The 10,205-nt window shown below is 50.6% G+C and overlaps 1 protein-coding gene across 2 annotated transcripts; it reads right to left on the bottom strand.

Annotated features, from left to right (window-relative positions):
- Positions 1 to 35: 35 nt before the first annotated feature.
- On the bottom strand, positions 36 to 10,077 carry NFKBIB (NFKB inhibitor beta). Of its 2 annotated transcripts, none has more exons than XM_008964659.4 (6): positions 9,852 to 10,077; positions 3,803 to 3,852; positions 3,388 to 3,721; positions 1,622 to 1,710; positions 1,272 to 1,532; positions 36 to 199 (listed from the first exon to the last, which is right to left on the bottom strand). In XM_008964659.4, the coding sequence occupies exons 1-6, from the start codon at positions 9,988 to 9,990 to the stop codon at positions 98 to 100; spliced, it is 975 nt and encodes a 324-aa protein (XP_008962907.3). In that variant the 5' UTR covers positions 9,991 to 10,077; the 3' UTR covers positions 36 to 97. The 2 variants fall into 2 exon arrangements, with proteins under 2 accessions (XP_008962907.3, XP_003812307.3); XM_003812259.6 differs by having other exon boundaries at positions 3,803 to 3,908; positions 9,852 to 10,030.
- Between the last annotated feature and the right edge of the window lie 128 nt (positions 10,078 to 10,205).

The following is a 10,205-nucleotide window of genomic DNA, read 5'->3' as shown; positions in this document are numbered from 1 at the left end:
ACCCGGAGGACTGGGAAGACAAGATCAGTCTGGTCTCTGGTTGTCAGAACTAGGGTTTTATTTATTAAACTGGAAATTATATTAACAATGAAACAAATCAGACGGGGTCGGGGTCGTCAGGAAGAGGTTTTGAGGCTGGGGTGGGAGGCAGCCGGGTTTGGCTGCGGCTGCTGTGAACCACAATGTCGTCGTATTCATCCTGGGGGCAAAGGGGACCAGGCAGAGGGGCTCAGGCAGCTGTCACTTTGCCCACCACCCATGTCCTCATAGAGCACCCTAAGAATTGGGTCTCGCCTCAAAGCCCAAGTTCCCCTGCTCCTGGCTCAACCTCCCAGTTTCCTAGCTCTCAGAACTCCATTTTCTTTTCTTTCTTTCTTTTTTTTTTTTTTTTTAAGATGGAGTCTCGCCCTGTCGCCCAGGCTGGAATGCAGTGGCGTGATCTAGGTTCACTGCAACCTCCACCTCCAAGGTTCAAGCAATTCTCCTACCTCAGCCTCCCAAGTAGCTGGGATTATAGGCATGCGCCACCACGCCCAGCTAATTTTTGTATTTTTAGTAGAGACAGGGTCTTGCCATGTTGGCCAGGCTGGTCTCGAACTCCTGACCTCGTGATCCGCCCGCCTCGGCCTCCCAAAGTGCTGGGATTACAGGCGTGAGCCACCGCACCTGGCCAGAACTCCATTTTCAAGGTCATTTCTACAGACCAATTTCTAGCCAGCCGCCACTCCAGAGTTTCGGCAACTGAGCTGGCCCTCCTCCACCCCTTTCCTCTGCCTTTCCCCAAATTCCTCCGCACCCATCATTCAGCACCGCGCCTTGCCCAAGGACGGATCTGTATTGCTGGGTTCTCTGACTATATCTCTCCCCACCGCTGGCTCGGGTCCTGCCCCAGCACTGCCGGTGTTCAAATCACTGCCACCCAAGGTTTTCTTTTCGCAGTGTGAGTTCTCCAATTCTTGCTGCCTAAAATCACCCCCAGCGCTGCCACCCACCCCCGCTGTGTTCACCAATCACTGCGACCAACGTCTTTTCTCCACCCCTGCCTGAGTTCTACCTTTGCCACTGCCTTAGTTTTTCAGCCACTTCTGCCCAAGCTCTTCCCACCACCCCTGTCCAGGTCTCTCCTGACTAGTGCCCCGTGTCACTGGCGCTGCTGCCTGAGTTCTCTAACAGCAGCCCAAGGTCGGTGCCTAATTATTTTCTTGGGCTTCTTGCCTGCCGGTCTATCCTGACCCCCCAGCTGGGCTGCCCTGTCTCTCCTCCTGACTCACGCCCTCGTCTCCGCTGTCGCTGTCGCTACTGCTGCTGCAGGGGCCGGATTTCTCGTCCTCGCCCTCGGGCTCAGGGGCTCCGTGTGCACGGAGGAGGCGGGCGAGGATGGGGTTGGGCCGGAGCATGGCACTGCCGAGTGGGGTGCGGCCGCCGTACATGCGGGCAGCAGGGTTCGCGCCTGCCCTCAGGAGAAGCTCCAGCACATCGGCCGCCTGGGCCTCCACTGCCAAATGAAGGGGGCTCCGGCCGCACGTGGGCTCCTGTGAGGGTGCAACAGAAAGGTCAGAGGGCCCGAAGAGGGGACAAGCCCCCTCCCGCCGACGGCACCTTCCCCGAGGCTGGGGCTCACCGGTTTGTCAAGGTCAGCTCCAGCATCTCGGAGCAGCCGGACCATCTCCACATCTTTGTGGATAACGGCCACGTGGAGTGGGGTGTGGCCTGGGGACAGAGTGATTGGCGTCAGATGATGAGGTGAGGGTCCCCCCCCCCCACCGTGCTTTGATCCTGGGAGAGGGTCATGTGGCGTGAGGGTGATTAGGTTTGGGGGCTGGTGCCTGAATTCTTGGGTATGGCAAAGAGGTACCTGGGTACCAAATGCCTGTCTCAGATGGCCTGAGCTTGCTGGCAAGTGCTAGTGCCTGAGTTGTTTGAAGCCTGGGGCCCATGGGTAAAGAGCCTGGGGTCTGTGGACTGGGAGCCTGGATTTTGGGGCCAGAAGGAGACCCAAGTCTCTGCTCTTATCACTCAAAGGACCTGAGCGGGCACGCTGGTTCACACCTGTAATCCCAGCACTTTGGGAGGCCAAAGCAAGAGGATCACTTGAGCCCAGGAGTCCAAGAAGCAGCCTGGGCAACATGGCAAGACGTCTCTACTAAAAATAAAAAATAAAGGCCAGGCACAGTGGCTCACGCCTGTAATCCCAGCACTTTGGGAGGCTGAGGCGGGCAGATCACGAGGTCAGGAGATCAAGACCATCCTGGCTAACATGGTGAAACCCCGTCTCTACTAAAAATACAAAAAATTAGCTGGGCATGGTGGCGGGCGCCTGTAGTCCCAGCTACTCGGGAGGCCGAGGCAGGAGAATGGCGTGAACCCAGGAGGTGGAGCTTGCAGTGAGCTGAGATGGCGCCACTGCCCTACAGCCTGGGCAACAGAGTGAGACTCCATGTCAAAAAAAAAAAAAAAAAAAAAACCTTAAATTAAGGTTCCTGCCCAGGCACGGTGGCTCACACCTGTAATCCCAGCACTTTGGGAGGCCATGGCGGGCAGATCACCTAAGGCCAGGAGTTCAAGACCAGCCTGGTCAACATGGTAAAACCCCGTCTCTACTAAAAATACAAAAATAAGCTGGGCATGGTAGCATGTGCCTGTAATCCCTGTAATCCCAGTTACTCGGGAGGCTGAGGCAGGAGAATCACCTGAACCTGGGAGGTGGAGGTTGCAGTGAGCCAAGATCACGCCACTGAACTCCAACCTGGGCAACAGAGTGAGACTGTCTCAAAAAAAAAAAAAAAAAAAGGGTACCAAGTAGCTGAAAAGCCTGTGACCTGGGGGCGAGAGGCAGGCCCTGAACACTGGGTCCTGAATGACGTCAGTCCATCTGAGGAGGGGTCTGGTCTCAGGTGGCTGGGCTTATAGGCGGGGGAGCAGAAACTTGGATGTCAGGGCTGTGGGCAGATGAGCCCTTCTTCCCATGAGGCTGAGGAGGGCTGTCTCTGAACCCTGCTGCCCATTGCTGGGAACCTGGGGTGCCAGAGTTTCACAGAGGGCCTGAGCTCTGCATTCCCCCGTCCTGGGTAGGGTAGGGGTCTGCAATACACTCTGCAGGTGGGGAGCCCGGGGGCCCGACAACTGGATCCTGGCAGCTCTGGGTCTGTGGGTGACAGGTCTGCATCCCAAGTGACCTGGGGCCTCCAGGTGGGGGTCCTGGGTCCTACATATCCAATTCTCAATCATCTGGGCCCTGAGTGGAGGTCCCTGGTCCCGATGTCCGGGCTCCTGAAGCCTAGGCATGATTTCCCAAGGAGCTCGGTCTCAAATCAGGGAAGCTGAGCCCAGGGCCAGGTGCTCTCGCCTAGCCCAGGAGCTGAGTCCTTCCCTGGTGATGACCCTCACCCTCATAGTTTTCAGCCTCCAGCTGCAGCTTCCAGTCCTCCTCACTCTCCTCTTCTTCCTTCTCCAAGTCGGAATCGGGGTACAAGGCGACAGGGGTGTGGTTGGTGTCGGGAGTACGGTCAGGGCCCTGAGCGAGGTAGGTGTCGGGGGCTTCCCTGGGGCGCCGGGGGCGGGGCTGAAGCAGGGCACGGGCACAGGCGTGTGCCCCCACACGGCAGGCCAGGTGCAGCGCCGTGTGGCCCCTACGCTCCGCCACGCACAGCCCGGCGCCTGCTGCATACAGCTTCTCCACCGTGGATGCCTCCCCCAGGATGGCTGCCAGGTGCAGGGCTGTCTGCAGAAGCAGAGGACAGGCGGTAGGGAGTCACACTGGGAACCCTGGACCCCAAGGCCTACACCATCCCTCGTGGCTCACCTGGCCTAGGTCATTCTGCAGGTCCATGTACTCAGTGCCGGCCGAGAAGCCTAGAAGAAAATCCAGGAAGGGTTCATGCTGATGAATCACAGCCAAGTGCAGTGCCCTGGGGACAAAGACCGGGGTCAGAGGGCAAAGTTCAAATCCTCTTGCATTCCTTCATTCAACAAACATGGGGCGCCTACTGTATGCTAGGCCTTGTGACCACAGTTCTGGAACCCCCTGTCAGCTATCTGGGAGGTCAGAGGTCAGAGTTTCATCAGCAAATTCGTGGAATCAATGTTTATTCAGTGGGATTTCCACTTCTGCCCAAAATGAAGTAACATGGACCAGAATTCACTCCCACGTGAAACAAACAAACAAACAAGAGTCAGACGAAATACGGTATATGAAGCAACAGTGTTGAAGACACTGGACATCGTGCAATGAATCACAGTGACCCCTGAAAGACAGGAAACACGAGGTGGGCCCCACACTTGACTGCCACAGCTTATTGTCTTGAGAGAGTTTCAAAGCCACGGTGCAGAGAGGGGAATCCAAGCAGAGCCCATCAGGTTGTCTGAGGTCAGGAGATGGATATGGAGGAAGAGTCTGTGGAGGCCAGCGTGGCTAGAGTCACAGGACAGAGTACAAAACAAAGAGTTGCCAAAGGAGAGATTGCTGGGGAACTGCAGGAGGTTCTGTTGTGTATTCCGGAGAATACGGATCAGCCATGCCTGTGAGTCTGTGGGGATGGGAAAACCATCCAAAAGGATTTCAGAAAAGTGCTCGTTACTCACACAGGGCCAGGAATAGTGAGTGTTCCCACCAGCCAGGCTGGAAAAACATCATCACAGGCTATCGGGTGGGATACTCAGGAAGGTCTTGCCTCAATAGTGGGGAATAATTAACTGTAGATGGGGCACTGCTCAACACCCACCTAACAAATCATAAAAGCAAAACTGGAAAGACTCAAACTACTTCCGAGTAATTTAACTCCATCCCAGAATAATATTCAAGAATATTTATTTATTTATTTATTTTAATTTTTATTTTTTGAGAGAGAGTCTTGCCCTGTCGCCCAGGCTGGAGCGCAGTGACACGATCGTGGCTCACTGCAACCTCCACCTCCTGGGTTCAAGCAATTCTCCTGCCTCAGCCTCCCGAGTAGCCGGAACCACAGGCGCGTGCCACCACACCTGGCTAATTTTTGTAGTTTTTAGTACAGACAGGGTTTCACCATGTTGGCCAGGCTGATCTTGAACTCCTGACCTCGTGATCCACCCGCCTTGGCCTCCCAAAGTGCTGGGATTACAGGTGTGAGCCACTGCGCCCGGCCTCAAGAATATTTATAGGAATACAGAATTCTCCAGACCAACAAGGTAAAATTCACAATGTCTGGCACCTAACCAAAGATTATCAGGCATGTAAAGAAGCAGGAAAACATGATCCATAATAGGAACCATCAATGAATTGAAACTGACCCAGAAATGACACAGATGTTAGAATTTGCAAACAAGAATATTAAAACAGTTCATTATGCTGGGCACGGTGGCCCACACCTGTAATCCTGGCACTTTGGGAGGCCAAGGCGGGCAGATCACTTGAGGTCAGGAGTTTGAGACCAACCTGGCCAACATGATGAGACCCTGTCTCTACAAAAAATACAAAAAAAATTTAGCCAGGCATGGTGGCGTGCACCTGTAATCCCACCTACACAGGAGGCTGAGGCAGGACAATCATTTGAACCTGAGAAATGGAGGTTGCAGTGAGCTGAGATCGTGCCACTGCACTCCAGCCTGGGCGACAGAGTGAAACTCCGTCTCAAATAATAATAATAAAATAAAATAAATTTCTTTTTCTCTATGTGAAATGGCATAATATCACTTTAAGGTAGCCTATGATAAAGTTGTAAACTATCAACCCTACAGCAGGAGTCAGCAAACTTTTTCTGTAAGGAGCCAGATAACTATTTTAGTCTTTGTAGGTCATATTTCTCTTTTTGGTTTTGTTTTTCTTTTTCTTTTTTTGTTTGTCTGTTTTGTTTTTTTGAGATGGAGTCTTGTTCTGCTGCCCAGGCTGGAGTGCAGTGGCGTGATCTCAGCTCACTGCAACCTCCGCCTCCCGGGTTCAAGCGATTCTCCTGCCTCTCAAGTAGCTGGGATTACAGGCGCTCGCCACCACTGCCAGCTAACTTTTTGTATTTTTAGTAGAGACAGGGTTTCACCATGTTAGCCAGGATGGTCTCGATCTCCTGATCTCGTGATCCGTCCGCCTTGGCTCCCAAAGTGCTGGGATTACAGGCATGAGCCACTGAGCCCAGCAGTCGTACGGTTTCTTTTGACTACTCGACTCTGCTGTGTCAGTGCAAAAGCAGCCACTGACCATATGTAAATGAGTGAGCTTGCTTGCGTTCCAAAAGAACTTTATTTATGGAGCTTGAAATATGAATTTCATACACTTTCGCTTGCCATATAATATTATTCTTTTGATTTTTAGAAACTGTTTAAAAATGTAAAGACCATTCTTAGCTCACAACCATACAAAAGCAGATGGCTGGCTAGATTTTGCCTGGAGGCCATAGTTTGCCAACCCCCACCTTAAAGCAACCACTAACATAACAAAAAGAGGAATATCTAATAAGCAAACAAAAGAAATAAAATGAGGCCCCGCGCGGTGGCTCACGCCTGTAATCCCAGCACTTTGGGAAGCCGAGGCGGGCGGATCACAAGGTCAGGAGATCGAGACCACAGTGAAACCCCGTCTCTACTAAAAATACAAAAAAAATTAGCCAGGCGAAGTGGCAGGTGCCTGTAGTCCCAGCTACTCGGGAGGCTGAGGCAGGAGAATGGCATGAACCTGGGAGGCGGAGCTTGCAGTGAGCCGAGATTGCACCACTGCACTCCAGCCTGGGTGACACAGCGAGACTCCATCTCAAAAAAAAAAAAAAAAGAAATAAAATGAAAAACAGTATACAGAAGGAGCAGGATTGAAAAAAAAGTAACAAAAACTATACCCAATAAAAGGCAAAAAGGAGGGAGGAAAAAGAAAACATAGGTAAGTAGAATATATATAATAGACATGGGATAAATTTACACAATCACATCAATATCAAATTAAATGTAAATGGTCTAAACACTAATTAAAAGGCAGAGACTGGGCACAGTGGTTCATCCCTGTAACCCAGCACTTTGGGAGGCCAAGGTGGGAAGATTGCTTGAGCTCAAGAGTTTGAGACCACGGCTGCACACAGTGGCTCACACCTGTAATCCCAGCACTCTGAGAGGCCACAGCGGGTGGATCACCTGAGGTCAGGAGTTTGAGACCAGCCTGGCCAACATGGTGAAACTGCTGTTGCTACTAAAAATACAAAAATTAGCCAGGTGTGGGGGCACGCGCCTGTAATCCCAAATTTGGGAGGCTGAGGCAGTAGAACTGCTTAAACCCAGGAGTCAGAGGTTTCAGCGAGCAGAGATAGTGCCACTATACTCCAGCCTGGGTGACAGAACAAGACTCTGTCTCAAAAAAAAAAAAGAGTTTGAGAACATAGGGGGACAAAAAAATTTAAAAGTTTGCCAGGCATGGTGGCATGTGCCTGTGGTCCCAGCTACTCAGGAGGCTGAGGTGCAAGATCACTTGAGCCAGGAGGTTGTGGCTACAGTAAGCCATGATCATGCCACTGCACTCCAGCCTGGGTGACAGAGCAAGACCCTGCCTCAAAAAAAAAAAGGGTAGAGATTGTTAGATTGAATAAAAAAGCAAAGGCCAGGGGTGGTGGCTCATGCCCATAATCCTAGCACTTTAGGAGGCTGAGGTAGGTGGATTGCTTGAGCCCAGGCATTCAAGATGAGCCTGGGCAACATAGCAAGATCCCGCCTCTATTATAAAGAAAGCAAAACCCAATTATACACTGTCTACAAGAAATACCCTTTAGATATAAATAAATTACCCAGACATGGTGGGGCAAACCTGTAGTCCTTGCTACTTGGGAGGATGGGGTAGGGGGATGGCTTGGTAGGAGCTCAAGACCGCAGTGAGCTGTGATTGAGACACTGTATCCAGCCTGGGTGACAGAGTAAGACCCTGTCGATAGGTAGGCAGGCAGGCAGGCAGGCAGGCAGGCAGGTAGAGATAGACAGAGATAGATAGATAGATAGATAGATAGATAGATAGATAGATAGATAGATAGATAGATAGACAGACAGATAGATATGATAGATAGATAGATAGATAGATAGATAGATAGATAGATAGATAGATAGACAGACAGACAGACAGACAGACAGACACACACACAGGCACACAGACAGACACACACACAGACACACAGACAGATAGAAATACAAATATTTTTAGGCCGGGCATGGTGGCTCACACCTGTAATCCTAGAACTTTGGGAGGCTGAGGTGGGTGGATCACTTGAAGTCAGGAGTTTGAGACCAGCCTGGCCAACATGGTGAAATCCCATCTCTGCTAAAAATACAAAAATTAGCCGGATGTGGTCGTGCATGCCTGTAATCCCAGCTACGTGGAAGGCTGAAACATGAGAATTGCTTGAACCCGGGAGGCAGAGGTTGCAGCAAGCTGAGATCATTCCACTGTACTCCAGCTTCGGCGACAGAGCAAGACTCCAGTCTCAAAAAAAAAAAAAAAAAAAAGAAAAAAAAATACTGAATTAGGCCGGGTGTGGTGGCTCACGCCTATAATCTCGGCACTTTGGGAGGCCAAGGTGGGCAGATTATTTGAGGTCAGGAGTTTGAGACCAGCCTGGCCAACATGGTGAAACCCTGTCTCTACCAAAAAATTACAAAAATTATCCGGGCATGGTGGCACCCCCCTGTAATCCCAGCTACTCGGGAGGCTGAGACAGGAGAATTGCTTGAACCCAGGAGACAGAGGTTGCAGTGAGCCGACACGGTACCACTGCACTCCAGCCTGGGCGACAGAGTGAGACTTCGTTTCAAAAAAAAAAAAGTCAGAACAGAGACCAATTGAATAGGAAGTAAAAAAAAAATTAATGAAACCAAAATTAATTAATGAAATTTAATGAAAATTAACGAGACTATAAAGCTGGTTGAGATCAATATTTATTCAGTGCCTCCTGGGTCAGGCCCTGCTTGCATCACTGGGCATACAGCAGTAAACACAACAGACAAAAAACCCAGTACAATCCCTCATCTGGGCCTTTGCAACTGCAGTTCCTTCTCCTTAAAATGCTCTTATCTTGTTTATCTATTGCCTCATTTTCCTGCTTTATTTTTCTCCAAAGTACTTACTACCTCTGACTTTATTTCCTTTTCTTACTTTCTATGTTTCTTTCTTTCTGCGTGTCTTTCTTTGTTTCTTCCTGTCTTTCCATTTCTTTCCTTCCTTGCGGTCTTATCAATCTGTTTATTTAGCTCCACTAAAATGTATGCTCCACAAGGGCTTAAGTTTTTGTTTGTTTTCTTCACTGCCTTTATCACTAGCACCTAAACGGAGCCTGGAACGTGGTAATGTGTAAAGAATATTTGTTTAACAGATGAATCCTTGGTCTCATGGAGCTTACATTCTTTTTTTTAATTTTCCTATTTTTTTACTTTAATTAGGAATTCAACATAGAAGAGCTTACATTCTCTCTCTTTGAATTTAAGATTTGAAGAACACTGCTCAGAAGACAGGATCTTAGAGTCAGGGACCAAGTATTAATTTCGGAAATCAAACTCTAGGGCTCAAATCGGGAACTAAGAATCAAAGATCATATTTGGAGGTTAGAAGTCAGGAGAAGCCACAGTTCTAACAAAAGTCTCAGGACTGGAGTCAGGTTTGGGTATCAGTGGATACAATGTGGATTCCAGGAGCTGAGAATCATAGTTCAAGAAAAGAAGGTAAGAAATGATTGGGTTAGGATCATAGCTAGATAGAAGATTGGTTTTGTTAAAAGTTAGGACTCGGGGGTCAGAGGTCAGGAAGTTCAGCATCGGAAGTCAGATTTAGGAGTATGAGGTTAGGAAGCCTCAGGGATCAGAGATTAATGAGGAATCTGACGCCGGGTCCTAGGGCTCCGTTTGGCAGCCTAAGGTTCACTCACGTGTCCCCATCCTCAGTGACGTAGCCGAAGACGAGGGGAGCCCACGACAGCCCCGGGCCCAACTCCGCGCCCAACCCAGGTCCTCCGGGGGCCGCTGCGTCCGGACCCAGGGAGCCCAGGCCGCTGTCGCACCATTCATCTGCGTCCGCAGCTTTTCCCAAGCACGCGACCCCAGCCATGGCCCCCGCCGCCTCAGGGGCCCCCCGCAGTCGCCCGCCTGTAACTGGGCTTTGCCGGGAGTTCTGGAGCTTCCGCCCTGCGGGAAATTCCCCACCACGCCCCCTGATTCACCCAATGATAATATGCTGAATCGCTCACACCCCGCCCTCGTACTGCATCCTGACCAATCAGAGT

This window comes from Pan paniscus, chromosome 20 (genome assembly GCF_029289425.2).
Source record: "Pan paniscus chromosome 20, NHGRI_mPanPan1-v2.0_pri, whole genome shotgun sequence".
Lineage (NCBI taxonomy): Eukaryota > Metazoa > Chordata > Mammalia > Primates > Hominidae > Pan > Pan paniscus.
The sequence above is the reverse complement of the archived record's forward strand: the minus strand, read 5'-3'. Positions and strand labels throughout refer to the sequence as shown.